The following is a 20,442-nucleotide window of genomic DNA, read 5'->3' as shown; positions in this document are numbered from 1 at the left end:
AACTCCAGATTTTAAATAATAAATAAATCAGTATCTCAATGCAGTTAAAAGCCACTTCAATGCAAGTCCACCTCATGGTATTAACTTCAACCAAATTTCATTTAATGAGGAAAAGTCTAAAAACTGCTGCTGTGGCCATCGCTCCTCTAAAAAACAAACTTGACTGCAATGAACAGTGATAGGAGCACCTCAAAAGAAAAAAGAATTAAAAAAAATACTATTAATCACGCCAAGTGTTGGAAACAAACAGTTTTAAGTCAGGCAACAAAGCGTTAAATTCCAGCTTTACTCATAGACGTAATTGCTTCCACATTAAAATGATTCATTAAAACAACAACAACAAGCAATATCGCTAACAACAAACCTCAGACCAGAGGAGGGTGAAAACAACCCTCGGGGACAGGGACGACTCACAGCTCATTCGAATGTCGAATGTCACAAATGTAGGATGACATCAAGCGACCTACAAACTGAAAATGGCAGCTGGGGTGAAGTGCAGGGGGCAGGTCTGGAGTTGCACAAATAAGAAAAGAGGAAAGAAGATCCAGCTTAAGGTTTGCAAAAGACTGTAGGGGACTCGTTTACCCGGAAGGACCTAACCTGGTCGCGTAATTGTTAGGCAGAGAGGCCCTACAAGGCACACAATCAGTACGGGGCTGCATGGATGTGCATCCACAGTCTCTGCAGTTACAGTGTCAACAGACTGCTGGATAAAAATATAAAAATAAGGTACTTAAAAATATCATCATTAGTTTGTAAATTCTGAACGTATTTTAATGACCAACAAATCCCTCCGTTTGCTAACACAACAATATACACCTCTCAGCTTTTCATGTATTTTGAAACTGTGTTTTTTGGAGACCTGGAATGTAAATGTTCCTGTCTCTAAAGCACTTTGGGTATAACTATAGGCTATAAATAAAATAGACGTGACAGTAAAGACAAAAAAGTTTAAGCTTCTTTTTTTCCAATAAAAATAATTTATTTAACACAAGTCAGTCATAAAGCCCACATTTTCAAGCCTGTATTAAGCAACCTGGAGAAAATGACACAATTTCATAACCCTGTGTGGTTTTCATGCTTTGTAACAAACTGAAGTGCACATACAGGCCACATCTTTAAATATAAGTAACCTATGCATGATGAATCTTCCTGTGAGGTCATCACCGGCTACTGAAACTAAGTAGTCTGCAACTCATGCGTCCATTTAAAAACACAGGTGAGAGAGCGGTTTCACAGCCATGCTCGTCCGTGCGCCTCGGGCCTGCAACCCATCAGCGGACCTGCTGCCTCCGTCTGAGACAGATGGTCCATGTCGCTTCACTCCCCGTGGGCCACACCATCACTAGGAAGCATTGATGAATTAAGAAATGCTTTGGAAACACTTTCAGGAGACATTTATTACGACAAAGTGGCTTTTGGCTGAGACACCTCCTCTACTTTGCCAGGACCTGTGAGAGTTATGAAGCGTAGTGGGCACAAGATGAGTTAATCACTTCTGCAAATGAGCGCGGCGACTGAAAGCTTGGATTCATTTATCAAGCCCGCAGTGACCTGGCAAAGTCAGATAATATTTGACCCCGGCACAAGTGTTGTGCGATTATCTCAAAGACAAGAGTCTGTGTACGTAAATGAAGCAGTAACAAGGAACATCTATCTAGAAACTACTTAACAGGAGTTGGCATCTAAAGCGTTAGTGTGGATCCAACATTCACACTTAGAGACGTTGATAAATTAGGCAGATGAAGATTTCTCTTTCCTCCTCCTCTCCTCCCAGGTTGAATTGACAGGGGAGAGTATTGGGTTTCTAAAAACGCACGTCTAAAGCTCAGCTTTACTGCCAAAACTGTCAGCATTGTAACGCACTTAATTTATATTAAATTACCCTGAGCATAACTCCCAAACACCTAACAAAGCCCACACTTGTATTTGCCATCAGTGGTTTATTTAGAAATAATCTTTAGGATTTTTCCATCCCTTCCATCACTGTCAAACCTGCATGATATTCCGTGTCACTGTTAATTTTGTGCGCAGCCCTCTGCTGACATGGCTGAGGTAAATTAGATCAACAGCCTGTGGACACACAGCTGCCTGCAAATGGGCTCGAGAGAGGGGGGGAGAAGAGAAACGGCTCAAATCGATGGAGCTAATCACCCAGCTTTTAATTTTCGACCCGACAACAAGAGCGGGCTCTGTGATTTGTTATGCAAAAAATAACAACGTAAACCTTTTACCCACGAGAGGTACAAAGGAAAAGAGCCATAGACGTCCTGCTGAGGACGGGTTAACTTTGCAGGTATTTCCGCTGGCCAGTTTAAAAGTTTGCTTTTAAAGTTTGCTGTGAGGGATTCACCCTGAGATCACCATGAATGTAAAAAAGGAACTAACTGTGACCCACTGCAAAAGAATTACCACCATCATCTATTTTTCCATAATAAGGGATGAAGTCACACCACTTTTACCGACTCAGAAATATTGTTACCATGCCATACAATGCAACTACAGTTACCACAGTGTTGCATTTATTTTACTATAGCTTGACTTGCATGCAAGTTCCAAAACTGTTTGGCTTTAAGTTTGACTAGGGAGTAAAAGTGAAGCTCCCAGCTGGGCCCCAGCATGCTGAAAGGTTGAAGATGAAATTCTGTATTATTAAAATAGTTTGTTGCAGTCTCTGTCTGCCAGTTTTTATATTTGGTCTTATTATTTTTATAAATCTACCCAATTCTTCCATCTTTTTCCACTTCAACTCAGGGTCAGCGTGGGGCTGGAGCCTATCTCAGCTATCACAGAGCAAGAGGCGCGGTACTCTCTGGACATGTCGTCGATCTGTTGCAGGGCTAACAAACAGGGACACACAACCACTCACACCTACAGCCACTTTGAAATCACCAGTTAAGCTAACATGGAAGTTCTGGACCATGGGAGGAAGCCATCCAGGCGGATTCAAACACAGGACCTTCTTGATGTGAGGTGTTGGTGCTAACCTTCACAGCTTTAGTGGCCCCCTCTCCATCATGTTGATCTCAGCAAAATAGAAGCAAATATAGTTAAATTAGACGTGCCTAACAGGCTATTTTAATACCTTAAGGCAAATATTACTTCCACAACATTCAAATAAAAAAAGCTTTACACGCCGATGAGCTGCTACTGTCCCATGAATTGCGTGAGAATTTATCTATCCAAGTTTCAGAAAAGTTTAAAACAGCTGAAAGGAGAAACCAGTAACCACCACTGGGCGCAAAAATATCGTCAGCACTCACCCACCAACTTAAAGAAAATAGCATGGCATGCATAAAAGCACCAACCCTTCTATCTGCTGCGCTCACAGACATGTAAAAACATGCATAACCTCAGCACATATCCATCTAAGTAGAAGGCCTACTTTCATGTTTTCTTCTGCAGTTAAGTGAGATAATTGGCCTTTAAATCACGCACTGTGGCCACATGAGACGCTCTAAGTTTGGTGTCTGATGTCAAACGCTGCAGATTTATATCCTTCCTCCCCATGCAGGTTTAATTTGTCAGTTCATCTCATGCCTATGTGGGGATCTACTCATGCATGACTATATTTTATAGACAAAAGGAGCCGAGGCTGACATCAGTGTCTACAGTGGCTCCATAGATATCAGCTGTGATCTACTTTATGTGGACTGGCTGACAAATAACAAAAGGGAGGATAAAAAAAAGAGGGGAGGTATGAAAAAAGATATAAAGAGCATAAAAATGGTTTATACTACCAATTATAAAATAAATGCATATACTTCATAAGGCTGTCTCTGATAATCTCATGTGTTTCTACTCTGCTTGGACTTCCTGTAACAAATTACTGAAAAAAAAAACAGGCCGTTTATTGGAACTCAGGCTCCAGCAAGAGTCAGTTCTTCCATCAGCATCACCGGTACAACCTCCCAGATAAAATAACTCAATCCAAATAAAGATCTCTACCTCCCGGTTTCTGATTCCCCTCTTTGGGCACATTTACCGATCTACTCCAGCAAAGACGGCTGCTCGTAAAGCTCTGACCTTTTTAGATCCACGGGTGGAAGTAATTCGAGCAGTAACGTAATGAGCAAACGTCCAGTGTCTCCACAGTTTGACATTTTTAGGTAATTTTGCTTGTTTAAGAGTAGAAGTCAGTTGCTTTTCCTGGCATGGGCCCCCAAGAGCAATAAAATCATATGGGGCAACTGCCCTTTAAAATCCCCACTGCTCACAAATGTTCTGCGTTACATCTGATAAACAAAGACCCAGCCTGAGAAACAGGACAGAGGACAGTAATGTAAACACGGCTTTATCTCCGAGTCCTCCTTCAGAGCCTCCCTGCTGGCACTGAGGATTATGTGTGAAATTACAAAAGTTCTGCAGGAATTTTTCCTATGAGAAGGACAGCAGCATTCAAGCTGCATGTCAGATAGATAAGCCTTAATGAGAAAAAAGTATCGCGTTACGAAACAGGATTTCTCAAACCGATGTGCGAGACACACAGAAAAAACATCCTGACGTTTTTCCTTCACATGAAAACTTTGTTAATGTGTAACAGAAACAGGCCGGCTCACTGCTACAGCAGCAAAAATCATGAATTAAGTAAGCCACCATGCAAAACCTGCATCTCTGAAGGGCAGCAGGTTTTCTGTAAAGCAGCGACATCAGAAAAATGAAGAGTGTTTAGATGTGTTTTCTCCGATTTTGCCATTTTTGTTTTAAAGGTATTAATATAAATCTGTTACATAATTGCTCCACTTCACTACTCCATCACTGTATAGTCTGCATTAAATCTCTCACACACATTTGAAATTACAGTTGGACTTGTGTACTGCTTTCTAAGCCACGGTGGTAATTATGAATTTAAAAAATATCTGGACGGCAACCAGAATTTTTGTTTTTTTTTCCCCCAACCAGGATATACTGCAATATTCAAATGATCCAAAAGCTATTACTTTCACACGCCCTTTCTCCTCTCTTAGTTTGACTCTTGTTGAAAGCTGCAAGATGTCTTCATAATGAAAAAAAAGATACGACAGCGGGCACTGTTCTCATCTGGAACAGTGCCTGAAAAGGGCTGAAGAGGAAATGTGATAAAAAAAAAAATTTATTTAAGGAAATGCTGATTTGGACCAAAATAACTGATAAAGAAAAAATGTTTTTGTAAATATCGCAGCTGATAAAAACAGTTTGCAGTCTAAACACTTCCATATTCAGATATACAGTAAAAAAAAAGAGGTTTGTGATTGTTTTTTTAATCCCATTAGAGTCACTCCTGTATGTTCCTGTTTTAACTATAAGGATCGAAAAGAAAGAAATAGACAGTGATACCCTACGAGCGATGCAGTGTTTTAGGTACTTGGAAATAAACTTTGGTTTCAATAAAAGCCAGTTTTACCAGTAGACCCATGCTCCCCAACTTCATGCACATCTGCATAATGACACATTCGCTGTGTATGTCTGTGTGTTTAAGAGATGAAAGAAGACATGAAGAAAAGGAAGACAAAAGCACCGAGAGTAAATAACATAGCTCTTAATTACCGCCTGCGTTTCTGCATGATGTCAATAGGCCTGTTGACAGCACACGGTGATCCCCAAATGTTCCCACTCCGCACTGTGATACTCCGTTCCACAGAGTAAAAGAACCCACAGTTCGTTGGCACACTCATCTTTTCTTTAGCCTACTCTCTGTAACTCGTCCTCACCCTCCTCTTCTCGGCGACTCCGCTTGTCTCCCTCTCTTGGTTCTCCTCAGCTTGTGGCCGCTCTCATCTCTGTAAAGTCCGTCCCGCTTCCTCGTCTGTCTCGCTCGATCAGGCTGTCCAGCTCTCCACGGCTTCCCGGGAGGTGGCATTACCTCTGGCAGGAGTGGACACCAGCTCTATGACCAGCGGCTCCAGAGGAGTGCCAGGATGAATGGCACGATGGAATCTGCCGCCCCGGGCGAAGCTGTCGCTCCTGTATTCTGGTGAAGTGTTGCTTTCTCTGGGATGATACGTATAAATGTTTGAGTGTAATCTGTCCTGAGCACCTGAATTCCTCCAGGCTGCACTCTCCCAGCTGCACGTCTGTCTGCCTTGCAGGCTGTAGAAAAAGCTTTTCATCACTCTCAGCAGAGCTCCATTAATCGGTCCCCCATGTACATCTTGTCTTTGCTCTGGGTCTAAATGTAACGCAACACTGTTGCCCTCTTCCCCCTCTCCCTTTCTGTCTGTCTGCTCTCTCTCTCTCTCACACTCGTCTTCTGTTTCTCTCCCTGCGCTTCCTCCTACCCCCTTTGGCTGCTACACCTTTAATCACCGAACAAACAGACTTATTTCCTTTCCCTGGACAAACTTGCTCTCCTGCTCCAGTCTGTCACAGTAGTCCTGTCATCTGCGTGTGTGTGTGTGTACTTTTTGTTCAGACGTGCCACAGAATGTGCACAGAGCTGTACAAGCTGGTTGTGTAAATGTGTGTGTTAGTGAGCATGTGCACTGCTGAACAAGTGTGTATGCAGGCATGTGACTCAACAAGTGTCTCTAGGTGTGTGTGTGTGTGTGTGTGTGTGTGCATGCGTGCCTGCGTGTGTGTGTGTGTGTGTATGCATTAGACTTAAAGGGGAGCAAGTTTCAGAGTGAGGTCAGAGCTGAGAAAAGAGGCGGGAGAAGAGCCAGCACGGTCCCTGCCTTCCCTAAATGTTATAGACATTTTAACCCCTTCCTGCTCTCTCTCTTACACAATCTTAATACCACTGCAGGATCGTTGGGCACAGTGTGTGTGTGTGTTGGGGAGGCCATGTATGTGTTAGGTAAAGAGATTGATGGCAGGATGAGTGTGATACGGTATTACAATAAGTAGCTCTTGGGACACAGACTGCTGAGAACGAAGAACACACACACACACACACACACACACACACACACACACACAATATGTACTCATGCACAGGCTTAGGCACACGCAAGGTCACCCATGACCTAAACAGATTGTGTATTTGAAGAGCATAAATGTGAAAAGTAAATATGAAGCCTTAGCTTAGGTTAACTTTCTGTCTCCAAACGAAAACTTTCATAAAAGAATGTTTAACAAGAAATCAGCAAAATGAGACACGAGGCAGCTATTTTAGAGACAGAGACAGATTAAATCTGGTGTTTTTCTTTGAGGACAAACAGCTTTGTAAAAAAAATTAATAATTTGATAATTCCTTGTTACAATTTAGAGAGTATTTGGTACTGAATATCAGTTTTAATTGTAATAGTATCCACTGACCAGGTGCTAAAGCTGGACTATAGGGCATTGCAGCCTGAAGATATGAACTGTGGTGTTTTTTTTAATAAGTATATTTTTTTAAACTAACTAAAACTGCAAGGAAAGAAGTGAAAGCAATTCATGGACAACATGTGTATCTGCTCTAGAGCCTAACAGATACAAGATATTTAGGACCAATACAGATATTTGGTGATTTAAATATCTGATATTCCAATATATCAGCTGATATTTTCTGTTTTTTCAGACACAAAAACAAAAGCAGAGTTGTTTTGTGTAGTTTTTCATTTACTTATTTATGTTCTGCCGACTCTGCTTGGATCAGCAGGTTGGTGCCAACAGGGAATTTTGCAGAGTGCCCTCTGGTGGACAAACTATAGAATATCAACACTCATAAGATGTTATCGTCATACCATAAATCATTACATTTGCATTTATGAGCCATAATAAATAAAATAGAGAATATTTGCTGATAACGTCGTTCCGCTGATAAATCGATCAGCCTCTAATCTGCTCTAACACAAACTGCAGTTCTTAGCATGTCCAGCTAATTACTGAACATGTGTTATTTGTAAACCAAGGAGCTTATCATTAACTATATGCTTGTAGTATTAATATTATGGTAAATGGCCTGTATTTATATAGCGCTTTACATATCCAGTCATCCACCCATTCACACACACATTCACACACTGGTGATGGCAAGCTACATTGCAGCCACAGCCACCCTGGGGCGCACTGACAGAGGCGAGGCTGCCGGACACTGGCGCCACCGGGCCCTCTGACCACCACCAGTAGGCAACGGGTGAAGTGTCTTGCCCAAGGACACAACGACCAAGACTATCCAAGCCAGGGCTCGAACCGGCAACCTTCCGATTACAAGGCGAAGGCCAAACTCTTGAGCCACGATCGCCCCAAACTGCTGTTTGCAGCAGTCATGTGAAAAAGGAAGTCTTCACAGGAATGTATGCACTCCTTTTAAAAACTTACACCCCATGATTCAGCGTCACATTTATCTGCAATAATTTGAGGTAACTGCTTTCTATATGACTTCATCAAATTCCTCCACAACAATAATTTGACCCACTTTTCTTTGCTGTTTCAGCTCATGGAGTTTTGCACAGCTCACTTAAGATCCCACCACAACATTTTAATCAGGTTGAGGTCCATCTCAACTCTTTTCTCTTTTAGCCATTCTGTTGTAGATTTACCACTTGTGCTCTGGATTATTGTCCTGTTGTGTAACTCAATTCAGCTAAGCTTTAGCTCACAGAGAGATGGCATCACATTTGAGTCTAAAATACTTATATAGAGGAATTCATGGTTGCCTCAGTGATTGCAAAGTTGCAAAGGTCTGCAAAATGAGCCCAAATCATCACCCCTCCACCACCGTGCCTGACAGTTGGTATGTTTGTGCTGATATGCCGTGTTTAATTTTTGCCAAACACTACATTGTGCATTATGGCTTCATCTGTCCAAAGGACATGTCTGTTTTTCTAATCATGCTGTCATGAACTTTAACATGTAACATGCTAACGGTAGAGTCTCAAATGTAGGTCAAAGGTGTTTTTTTTTTAAGTTTCTCTGATGATTACACAATCTGACCTTGGGCTGAATTTTCTGGGCTATCCGATCCTGCAAGGTTGTAGCATTATGTCAAGACATTCAGAAAATCCCTTTTCGCAATGCTGCACACCGTGTATATGGTTGTTGCATACGCACCTGTGTAACATTTCCCCACTGTGTAGCCCCCAGCCTTAGAAGAGGTTAGTTTACACTATTGATCACCTGCTCTTTGTGTTTATGAAATCTTAAAGTTGAATAACCACGGTCGCTGTTGCACAAGACAGCACTGCATTGTTAAGTTCAATGAAAGCACATAAGCTAAATGACCAAAAGAGGCTATTTTAAGATTAGAATGAATTCATGTTAATGAAATTATGTCAATCTTTTTTTTTCAATATTTTCATTTTAAAACAAGTCAACATGACATATTAAAAAGTGTGATAACAGACACTGCTGATAACATCTTCAAGCTACTTGAATCTTTGCAAAACCACCTGCTGCTAGCTAGAAATGTGTTTGCCTATAACTTTGTTGTTTAAAATGCAAGAATCGTGAGCAAAAAAACTCAGTTACAACCCGGACGAGCAAAAAGCCCGACAGACATAGAATGACCCGAGGAATGACGACTTACTGTCAAGCTACGCAAAACACATGTCCATAAATGGCGTTGCACTTCATTCTGCGCTATGATTTGCTTCAATTAAATTGGCAAATTAATCAATAGCATCACTTCATCATCATGGAATTCACAACCGTTAGCACGGACAGAATAGGTGAGAATGGAAAAGAAAAAGCAATGAAATAAAAGTATCACAATATAGACTCAATAGTTTCCTTTAATATGAACCAGGCTCCTTTCAGAGGCCAGAGGGTTTAAAATGCATCACAGGACCACTGCTCTGCTACATACATATGAAAATCTTATTACCCTAAATGCAGAAAGGTCGTTTCATTTTTTTTCATACGCCTTGGTTTTATATTACAACTTTATATTTCCATTGGTTGAGACACACACAGCACAGACAAATTACAACTGCGGTGTTTGCTCAGTCAAAGTATTTGATATGACCCTTTACTATAATACAAAGGTTCTGTGTCTGCGGTAGTCAAGAAAAACTTCCATTTAAGGAAATCTGAAGAGGTGCACACAAAAAGGACCAATCGTAACCACAATCTGAACAGACATACAATACTGCTTTGCATTACAGCTGCGTCGAGACTGAACTAGGAACGGTCACAGCTTATAAATCCAATCACACCGACTACGGTGAATTAAAATTTAGCCGTGAGCAGGAACGACTGTGGAAGAGTATTAGAATCAGATCCATCATTATTTGATGAAGGAGTCACTAATCTAGGTCTAGTTTCCTGCTTGTATTCACAAATATCCTTTGTGAATTTATACACTACAAATATTGTACTAGCGTCCAAGCCAGGCTTATGGAAGGGAAGACTCGATCCCCTGTGGGATGAACGGTGTCCTGATGCAAGCGGGATGAAGCTGTGCTATGAATTAAACTTTACAGGCTCTGCACTTTCTGACACGTTTTCATGACAGGAAAATTGTTTTCATGTGCAGTTAGAAGAATTGAAAGTGCTTATACAACACGGTGCAAGAGCATTGTTCTTTGTAATGTAGAGTGGACATGAACACACAGACACACACACACACACACACACACACACACTTGCTGGTTGGCAGCATACCAGAGGATTTCAGAGTGTTTCATGAATCTGCGTCACTGGTGGTGGAAGAGACTTGATGTCTGAAGAAAGACAGACATTAAATGTTTGGTTCTGCTCAGTGTCTTCACATCCCCACTTAAGAGAGTCGAGCTCCGAAGCGCTTGGATGCCAAGGCCGAATCGATGTTACAAGGTCACTTTTGGAACTCGCAAAATGGTAGATTCTGGCTGAACTTTCAGTGGTGGATTTAATAGTCCACTATTTGCAAAGCAAGCCACATGACATCATGTGTTGGACGCATGAACGAATGGTTAACATTCTTGAATAACGAGCTGTTTTGAAGTCATCAAGGAGTACTGTGTGTCAAAGTAGCCGACTGTCAGTGAACACACCGTCTCTGATTTGTAAAAAACTAACCAGTTATGTTTAAATGAATGCAAAAAAAGGACATATTTAAATTGCAGTATCTGTAGGACACAATTCTCAAAGAAATGTACATTTCATTTGCCTTTGTCATCCAGAGATTACAGATCTACACACCTGCATAACATCTAGTCCAAATAGACGATAGAAGCTTCAATCAAGTGAAAAATGACCTTCAAATTGAAAATTCAAACAAGTGTGGTATGTGTGGAAGCCACACTGTTTCCAAAAAAAGATTTAGAAGCAATTAAGTAATGCCCTCTCATTGCTCAATGCTTATCATGATCTCATTCCAACAAAATTAAAACAGATGCCACGAGGGTTGCAAACAGTTTGTTCTTCTATATCTTGCGCTGTAGAAGCAAGGAAATGCTCTGTAAGTAAACTGCGCCGATCGCATCAGGCAGATGTTAGAAGTCACATGCTGTCCTCCTAAATTTGCCGGTGGAGAACATCTGGGTGTGAACACACCTTCACACCTAGACTTTATGTCAAAACAAGTGGAAATGTTCTAAATAAAGCTTTTATACAGTTTTTTGTCGTAAATTAAATGTGTTGGCTGAGATTGGCACAGCAAAGTTTAGCAGTGTTATTACAGCAGCTGCACACAAACATACACACATGGCATGTAACAGGATCACCGGGAAGGAATATTCACAAAAGTAACTGCTTCCTTTAAAGGAGTTACATGCTGCTGATCAATTATGCATCTTCACAGCTACCTGAACTGCAAAACTGACTCCACCCCTCCCCAAAAAACAGGCAGTTCAACTTATTTCTTCACAGCCTAAATGTCATCGAAAATATTGAGCATGTAACAAAGAAGCAGCACCAGGTGTCAGGCTTTGGCTGTTGCTTGTGGCCTATATTTAACTATCGGCGTCTCTGTGATGTCAGCGTCATGCTACACCATGTACTGTAGTAAAGGCTAGTGTGTCACCTCATGATTCATTAGGCTGCCATCTGCTAGCACGATGGCCGGCTTTTGAGGCTCATTTCATTTGAGGATTGGGCGGATGACAAACTTGCGCAAACAAAGTCCCGCACACATATGAAAAACCCAGAAATGCATACACACAACACTCACACTAATACACACATGGGCTTGTGTGCACACTCAGGTGAATGCTGCTTTACCAAGGATGTGATCATGGAATAAAAAATATGGGAAATATATGATGTGAAATAAAAAAATAAAATTTTGTATACATTTTAAAAAATAAAATAAAATAAGAAAAAAATGAACTTTGCATACACCCTAAGAGATGGATGTCAAACATAAGCCCTGGGGACTAAAATTGGCCCATTAAAGACTCAAGTCTGGCCCACTCCATGGCTTTAGGAAATGTGAACGAGGGTTCAAACATGTGGACTTTTAACTGTATTTTCACACGTTTTACAGCTTTTTCTGCTAATAGAGACCTTGTGTTAGTTTTCTAATTACAAGTCAGTCAACCAATGAGTTACCAGAACTCTCTCCTGTAACTTTACATATCTATTTCCTACAGTCCAAACAGTCGTGCTGACACATTTCTTTCATTTCCTACAGCAGCATTTATATATGACGTGGAATCTCTGAAACATATTGTTGGAAATGCACTCCTGTTTCTTAATAATAATAAGATCGCTTTACAAGGATTAAATGTGTAGTTAAACATCTTTACACAGACAGAAAGGAGAGCGTCATCGCTCTGGCTGACTATGTGGCCCTCATATTCAATAAGTAAGTCCATGTTTGTTAGTGGGTACAATTGTTGCAGTAAAAAAATAATAATAAAAATAGTTATACACATACATACAGCAAATTAATGGCTTACTGAACAATAAACGTACTTTTTTTAGAAACTAAAAAATAAATAAATCTCAGCTTTGGTATTCTGCAGCCGATCATCCTGTAACTACACTGTTAGACCTTTGTTTGGAAAGCAGCCACTTAGTAAAAAGCGTCCATGTGAGGATCAGTTTTGTTTTGTCTGGCACTATTTTAGACTCTTAAAACCTTCAAACTGAGTAAGAATAAAAGCGATGGGCCTCGATGTGTAACGACTCGTCTGGAGCTTCAGAAGTAAAAGTAGTAAAATTAGTAAAATAGTGAATTTGAAAGAATAAAAGCTTGTCACACAGAGCAATGTGTAATTTAACATAGTGAATACAGCATCACTACACTACACTATCACAACACGGAGTCTGTTTAGTGAAACTACAAAAGCCTAGAAACACAGTTATAATCCATCAAATGAGCACAGCTTCCAATCTTTCATTGAACTCGCTCGTTCTGCAGCTCGTCTCAGTATAACTTAGTCGGTTTCCCCCTCTAGTGGTAGCAAACCATTCGGCCTGGCATTGTTGACACACAGATTTCTGTTGGAAAAAACAGTTTGTGTGTTTTTAGAAATGCAAATATTCATCAGTAATTATCTAAACTTTCTGTTATATGTATTTACTGTTTACTGTTGATGACTCCATCTTTTCAGCTTAATGACACGTGCTGACAGCCACAAAGAGTACCGATACAACTACAGTTACACTTATTCTGTCTGGGATATAAATCTCTTAAAAAACAATCATGTAAGTTTTTTTTGTTTTGTTTTTTTTTTTATTCTTAGTTTTTATTTGCCGAATGATCCTCTCTGAACTTTGGATAAAAGAAAGGCCTGTTACGTCCTCTCACACTGTGAATACAGTAGAGTAGCTGGTTCTGAGTTTCGGCAGCGTTAGTGCTGTCCCAGGCCGCTGCTCGGGAATCGATGAGGCTCTGGAGGCGATTGGGGAAATCAGTCATGCTGAAAATATGGAGTACAGCAGTGACGCACAGAGCAGCCGGCCCGCCACAGCTTCACACAGGCCCTATTGACTAATCTGGGCGTGTGTTTTTTGTGGAGGGGGGGGTGAACGAGCAGCTATATTGGGACCTCTGACATTGACACTGTTAACCTTTGGTTGAGTGACCTTACATGGCACTTTCTGTTTTCCTTTTTATTCTTTCCAACATTTCTAAGCATGTCTACAGAGTATCGTTATATCGTGTTTTCAGCCTGGGAGCCTGGTGTCTCTCAGCCTACTACTGCGCTCATTATCTGTGCGCTAAAAGCCGCCCTATCTCCACCCAGGCACCCCATCGCTCCTTCACCACCCTCTCGTTTGTGCCTTTCCTCCCATTTCTTTAGATTATTTCTTTTTCCACTCGGTCAGCCATTACTTTCACCTCACGCTGTCTCTCCCCATCATTCCCTGCTTCACATTAATGGCATCTCCTCAAACTATCTTCTCATGATACCGTCTGAGAGCTCTCGTCTCCGGCTATGTTCGCTTAATGCAGCGACACGATGGGGGGTTTTTTTATGCAACACACGACCAGAGAAGCCATAAAAATGTGTTGTGTGTTGTGGAGAAAGTTATAAGGAGTGAAGGGGAGGGGGGGAAGATGAATAGTGTCCTGGTACTGTCAGTACAAAAGACGATGAGAGTGTGATTATTGTGATGGTCACATTTGGATAACACAGACTCCTTTGTCTCAGCGTTTGTGTGTGTGTGTGTGTGTGTGTGTGTGTGTGTGTGTGGGGCAAGAGGGCAGATATATTATTTTTCCTAAAGATTTCAAATATCTATCTAAATTAATTTCAGAACTATGACTCCTGTCGCAATGGCTTCTTCTCATCATCGCGCAATAAATAAAGTCGTCGCCGTCTTTACTTGTGCTTAAAAAGAGAAACTTCATAAATGCTTTCAGGGTTTCTTTTTTTTCAATCAGAAAGTTCAATGTACAAATCAGGTAATAAGAGAATAGAGGCTTGTTCTGTTCCCTTCTGTGCTTCTGTATTTCTGGCTGTGGTCTTAAATCTCCTGCTTTGATCTCCTCATATGATCCAAACAGGCTCACAGCTGGAGGAGTTCGGATGACACTCGCGAGGCACATGCCTTATGCCCAGAGTTCAGAAAAGTTTGCTGCACTGCACACTGCACTGTAAAAAAAAAGTCCACAACAGCTCCAAAATGGGTGTTTTTAGTAAGAAGATTAACCCTCCCCACTGCATCTGGAGTCATTTAGGTCCCCAGGTTCCCCACGGTGTGCATCAAAGTTTTTATTTTAACAATTTAAAATTTCTGTTTTGTTTTCTTTTGCTTTTTTTATGTCTGTAAATTGAATAACAAAGTGTCCTCCATGGTCTTTTTCACAGATTTTGTAGATGTGACATTTTTCCTGATTACACACATCTCCAATTACGCCGTGTTTTCTCATCATCAGTCTCCCCAGCAAGTTATCACGATTGTACTGTAAGATTTGACAGATTATTTGCTTCCTCTGGCTTCTTAAAGGACTACATAACAAACACAGATGAAGTTTCCCAAATCTGCCACTCTTATGGACAAATTTCCAGAGTACAACGATATTTCTTTCTTTGCTCTTATAAAACACAAAAGTCTTGCACCACATGATGATGATACCGTGCCTAACGCAGACTGCACGGCTTGGCTTGAGTCCCCCGACAAAGAGAGACGTCAGAGAACAGAGACATTGATCCAGCATGCCACCCTAGGCCTGCACCCCAACAGCAACAGCCCCTGGCTCTGGCACACACACAACCACTTGCGTTAGTTTTAACAGGCATTAGACTGGATTAAAGTTAATCCAGAGTTTTAAACAGCACACAGGTGCAGATTGAGCATTACATGCACTGAGTCAAATACATTTTACCCTAAAGCATGAACTATGGTAAATACTGGAAAAAATACACACAAAAAATGAGCAGATCGACATGATGCGATGACAGAGACGAGGTGTCTAATTGTTACCCATCAGCTTGTGTTTTATATTTATATACAGCCAGAAACAGAAACAAGCCAGCTTCCAATACTTCCTGAATGTCTGCAAACTCGTGTTGCCTTCACTGCCCATCGGTAAAGATCATCGCAATCACAGTACCCCTGACGCACAACTGGATACTTACCCAATGCATGAGTGCCTGCGGGTGGAGAAGTTGCTGTGCATCTTCCTTGAAAAGCGAGAATCCTTGTTCATCATTTTATTGGCGGGTTCAAAAAAAGTTTGGCTGAGTTTAGAGAATCGTCAAAGCAGCAGCTTCTGCGTCAATAAAGAAAAATAACTTCTGCGGTGCGAGCAAAACCCCCATACTGTCCTGAATCAGAAAGAGAGTCTGCACAAATTCCTTTATGTCGACTGCCGTCACAAGTTATGGCATCGGGAGGCAGGTTCCCTTGATTAGACGCAGCAGGAAAAACAGATCCAAGAAGGACGAATGCAAAACAACTGCAACATGCAAAACAGCAAAACTCATCAGCTGCACCTGACAGGAGCAAGAATGGGAGTGTGAGCAACAATAAGCCAGGCCTGTTGAGTCTGCGTTTATCACTTAAAACCTAATTGTTAGAAATGATTCACTTCCAGCTCAGTGCAAAATCCATGAACCAAAGTGCATAAAAAAATTGATTGGCTGTTCTGGTTTGAGTCCCACCTGAACGGATATGTCCATTTATTTGTAAGGAAAATCAGAAAGGTTCAACTCAGAGTGTGTGCGAGTGTGTGCACGTGAACAGCCTAAAAAGGCAAAGAGTCTTGGCTGTTAAAGACCTATTCCACAGCGAGTTAGCATATCGCCTCACTGTATGTGAAAGTATGGGGCCAAATCAAATCTAATGAAACTGAGGATGGTGTCAGCTGTCAGTGCTCATCTGGGACTAATTCCTCACTGGTTCTCCTTTCGGCTCACCACAGATGTGCCAAGATAAACGCTTCTCTTGTATTTTTTTTTCTCTCTCTTTCGTACTCCTAAATAGGAAACACCAAGCTTGAATTCGTCCAAGTGAGCTTCAAACTGTCAAAGTCGAATTCCTCACCAACAACCTCCAGGTATTCTTTATCTTTAAAAGTCAGGTCCGACAACCTCAACGCAAACTTGTCCCATTGAACACAGTTTTGCCTCTGTGAAAGTGGACTACCAACAGAATGAGCAGAGTTATTCTTGGTTGGAGAAAGAAAAAAAAAAGCTGGAAAGAGTGTTATAATCCCATCAGATGCTCCCTGGAGTGGGCTGTCCCATGTAGTCCCCGTCAGTGGGCCATAACAGACTTCTGCTCTCTCTTCTCTTCTCTCCTGAGAGTGGTGGGACCAAACCGGGGCTTAAAACAACAAACAACAACACTGTCTCCCCTGAGAGAGCGAGAGAGAGAGGGAGAGAGGGAGAGAGAGAGAGAGAGGGGTGGGTAGGGTGCTGTGTGGTAAAGAGGGAGAGAGATAGTGAGAGCAACTTGCACAGAGAGAGAGGGTGCGGACAATGATGGTCACTGCCTGAGAAAGTGGACTAATATTAAAGGTAGTTTGTGTTAAAAATGTATTTTTTTAATTTTTAAAGTGATGCCTTTGAGTAAAAAAAAGAAGAATTTTAAGAGTGCATCATTTTTCCTTTTGTGAAATTGACCTGCCTCCATTCCAGCAGCAAAAATAAAAAATAAAAATGGGTTTCCTTTTCCAATATTGAGCTCTTATGGTTTTAAAATCATAAATATAAATCCATCTTTTTTTATTTATTTAATTTTATTTTGGGGGGTACACTGAAACATGTAATTGTGGAAATATTTCAGAGAAGTTTTCTAGTAAAAGAGGAAACATTTCCTAATGAGAAGGAAACATTTTTGGGGTCATTACTCCAATAACTAATTAATTAAGAAGCGACTTGGAAGTGAAGAATTCTTGCTCAGGGAAAGCCAAGAGGTGAGAAACAAAGAAACAATCAAAATGCAAAACTTAAACAACTAGAGGCTGCTAAACTTTCTGCCGGAACATCAATAAACTTAAGACTGTTTGTAATCCATCCATTACTCTTAATACTTATCAGTCCAAGACTGAGAGGAAAGAAAGAAAAGAAAAATTCTCTGATCCAGTAACAACATTTCTCAACAGCATCAGGCAAGAAAAACATCTTTCATCTCATTTCCCCCCTAAAAATATTTGAGTCCCCACAGAGTCAAACTCCAGCAAAGGAAATGTCTCTTTCCCCGACACAGATCCATCAGAGAAACACAAACGCATCCTCCGGAGAGGCTCTCTGCCCACATCTCACAACTTAATGTCCTCTAGTGGAAGAGAAGCGGAAATGCATGTTGAGCATCCTCAACGTCGCCACACGTTTTTCTTCTGCTATTTTAACATAGACCTATGTCCGGACTGCGAGTGCAGCTCACTAGGTTGAGCAGCCATATGCCATAAGACTAAAGCAGAAGCCCAAAGTTTAAATAAACAATGTGCCCATGTTTTAATGGAAGTAGTGACCCAGGATTATTACTTCAGTGGCTCAAATTGAAAGGAATAAGTCAGGATCATCACCTATAAATGGGTGACAAATGAAAATGTGTATTCTGAGCGGAGTAATCTCTTCCATGATGAAAGTGCTCTCATCTGCAGGGCTTGAGGGATCCCTGAACAGTTTATTGAATATGAAAACAATCACATCCTATTCCTTTCATACCGGATCTCAGTGCAGTTTAGCACCTGTGGGAGAGTTCAAAGCTTTCCAGTACTATCATCAAAACAAAGCGCCAAAGGAGGGATCAGTTCCAGAGAGTTGAACAATGCTCTTGCAGATCATGTTGGCACAACACCGTGCTAGGATTTACTTTGTAGGGGTTTTTTTTCCCTTTAATTTGTCACCTGTCTACACAGCCAGTTGTCTAAAAAGAAATACAGTCGGCGATCTGCAAACTGTAACCACTTTAGTTGCAAATGATAACGCTGCTTTATTTATTTTAAAAACTCCTGACTGATTACATTGCTCGAGAAATGAATACACCCAATAAATAAAGCAATAATTCGCGTGTTTGTGTTTTCTGGACAGTTTTAGTTTCCATTATGATAACGTGACTGAAACACTGAATGGAAAAAAAAACCTGTCATCACAGAGCTGGCTTGACAAAAAAAAGTTTATTGAATGTTTAAAAGTTTTTCACGGAAAAAAAAATCCTTTTGACTCGGTGTCTCTGGAGGGGAAAAAGAGACTTCATCAACTTAGACACAAAGTGAAAATAAATTTGCGCGTACGTTCTATATTTGAGCGGCCTGCGACATTAATTTTCCGCCGGACCCCCAGTTTGTTTAATTCTTCCTGCTTGCCAGTCATCCTGCAATAACTCATGTCCATCCATTTATTTGAGCTGTGACACTGCAGGCGGAAACTTCCTCAATGGCCTGGCCTCAGAGCTGTGTAAAATAAAGCCTGACATGTTGAGTATCTGCGCTGCCCTCCAGATATCTGACAATCAAGACTGAGCCTTGAAGTCCACTTGACTTCTTTTCCTCTAATATTTAGATTTTTAACAGACACCCTGAGCTCAATTAAACAGTTTACAATAAACTCTGAAATAGAAACATATCCACCAATGTCAAATACACCACCGTTTAAACGCTGCATGTTTAGATTTCCTACTGGGCACCGGGCTCTCGTAGGCATGCTCCTGCCAATAAAAGTAAGGCAGGAATTTACAGCACCAGCTAGAGTTTCTCTCGAGCTTTTAATCTGATTTCACTGAGGTGGATGTGCCTGACATCGGTGCAACAAGCTGGAGACAGCGTGCAACAGCACCAATTTGCATGGTGCCTACATCTGAGTGTTTATATGCTCAGAGTACACACTGGAGACATTTGCTTTTTAAAGTGCTTTACAATTTTCCACAACAGGCTCTTGTTTTGAAGACACCAACAGGTGTGAGGGAAGAGAAATACACAGTCCCGTCAGAGTCCTGTTTATTCTCCCTATCTCGAGAAGTTATGGTCAAATGCAATCTAATTGGGGACTAGGTAAATGTTTAAATTGCACTGAAAAGAATAAAATCATGAGCCTGACGTGATTCAATAACGGATCATAAAACTAAAGCTATCAACAGGTACCAGAGCAGCGCTGCCTGATAGAGAGACTGCTGCGTTGTTTCCAAAGAGATTTATGACCGCTGCAACGGAAGAATAAATTTAAGGTGTTTGAAACTTGGCAGGAAATATCCAGTTGTTTGAGGTGTGCTTTCGCAGCGAGTGCAGCGATTAAAAAGTGCGGCTGTTAAACAAGAAGACGTTGCTGAAAGATTGAAGCGTGTCCTTAACAAGTGGAACAACAAACTGCTGATCCTGTGACAACAAGGATGTCGCTGAGCTGTGTTTACTGACATGATGGAAAGCAAAAGGTGAACAAAGCTTAGGAAAAACACTCCTGGCTGCAGGTAATTCAGCACTAAAGCTGACAGCGGGTTTGGAAAAGCGTTTCTTAATATAAACTCAACGCTCATCAGCAGGTATGCTGTGAATGAATTCCATAATTAGCAGATTTCATAGAAAAAAGAAAAAGCTAAACACAAGCAGGAACCACGCACCTATGTGCAGTCAGTAAATAAGGGCAGGTCTATTTATGGAAATGAAACTTAAAAAAAAAAAAAAAGCACATTATGAGAACAAAATTTGGATTAGATCTTATCAAAAACAAAGGCTAGTTTTATCCTGGCAGAGGAGAGCAGGCATGACTGAAACGCATGAAT

The 20,442-nt window shown here is 41.1% G+C and overlaps 1 protein-coding gene across 7 annotated transcripts in view; it reads right to left on the bottom strand.

Moving 5' to 3' along the window:
* The window catches only part of pde4ca (phosphodiesterase 4C, cAMP-specific a), a 50,218-nt gene that overhangs the window by 19,826 nt on the left and 9,950 nt on the right, over positions 1–20,442 (bottom strand). The window contains exon 1 of one of the 7 annotated variants that reach the window (XM_019347711.2): positions 15,858–17,026. The exons of 4 other annotated variants lie outside the window; for them this stretch is intronic. In XM_019347711.2, coding sequence (XP_019203256.1) covers positions 15,858–15,931 — 74 coding nt within the window. In that variant the 5' untranslated portion in view covers positions 15,932–17,026. Of the gene's footprint in view, positions 1–5,526; positions 6,553–15,857; positions 17,027–20,442 lie in introns of those variants that run through there. 2 more of the 7 variants (XM_005476091.4, XM_005476092.4) reach the window with 2 other exon arrangements.

The sequence above is a fragment of the Oreochromis niloticus genome, linkage group LG18 (genome assembly GCF_001858045.2).
Source record: "Oreochromis niloticus isolate F11D_XX linkage group LG18, O_niloticus_UMD_NMBU, whole genome shotgun sequence".
In the NCBI taxonomy this organism is placed as follows: domain Eukaryota; kingdom Metazoa; phylum Chordata; class Actinopteri; order Cichliformes; family Cichlidae; genus Oreochromis; species Oreochromis niloticus.
The sequence above is the reverse complement of the archived record's forward strand: the minus strand, read 5'-3'. Positions and strand labels throughout refer to the sequence as shown.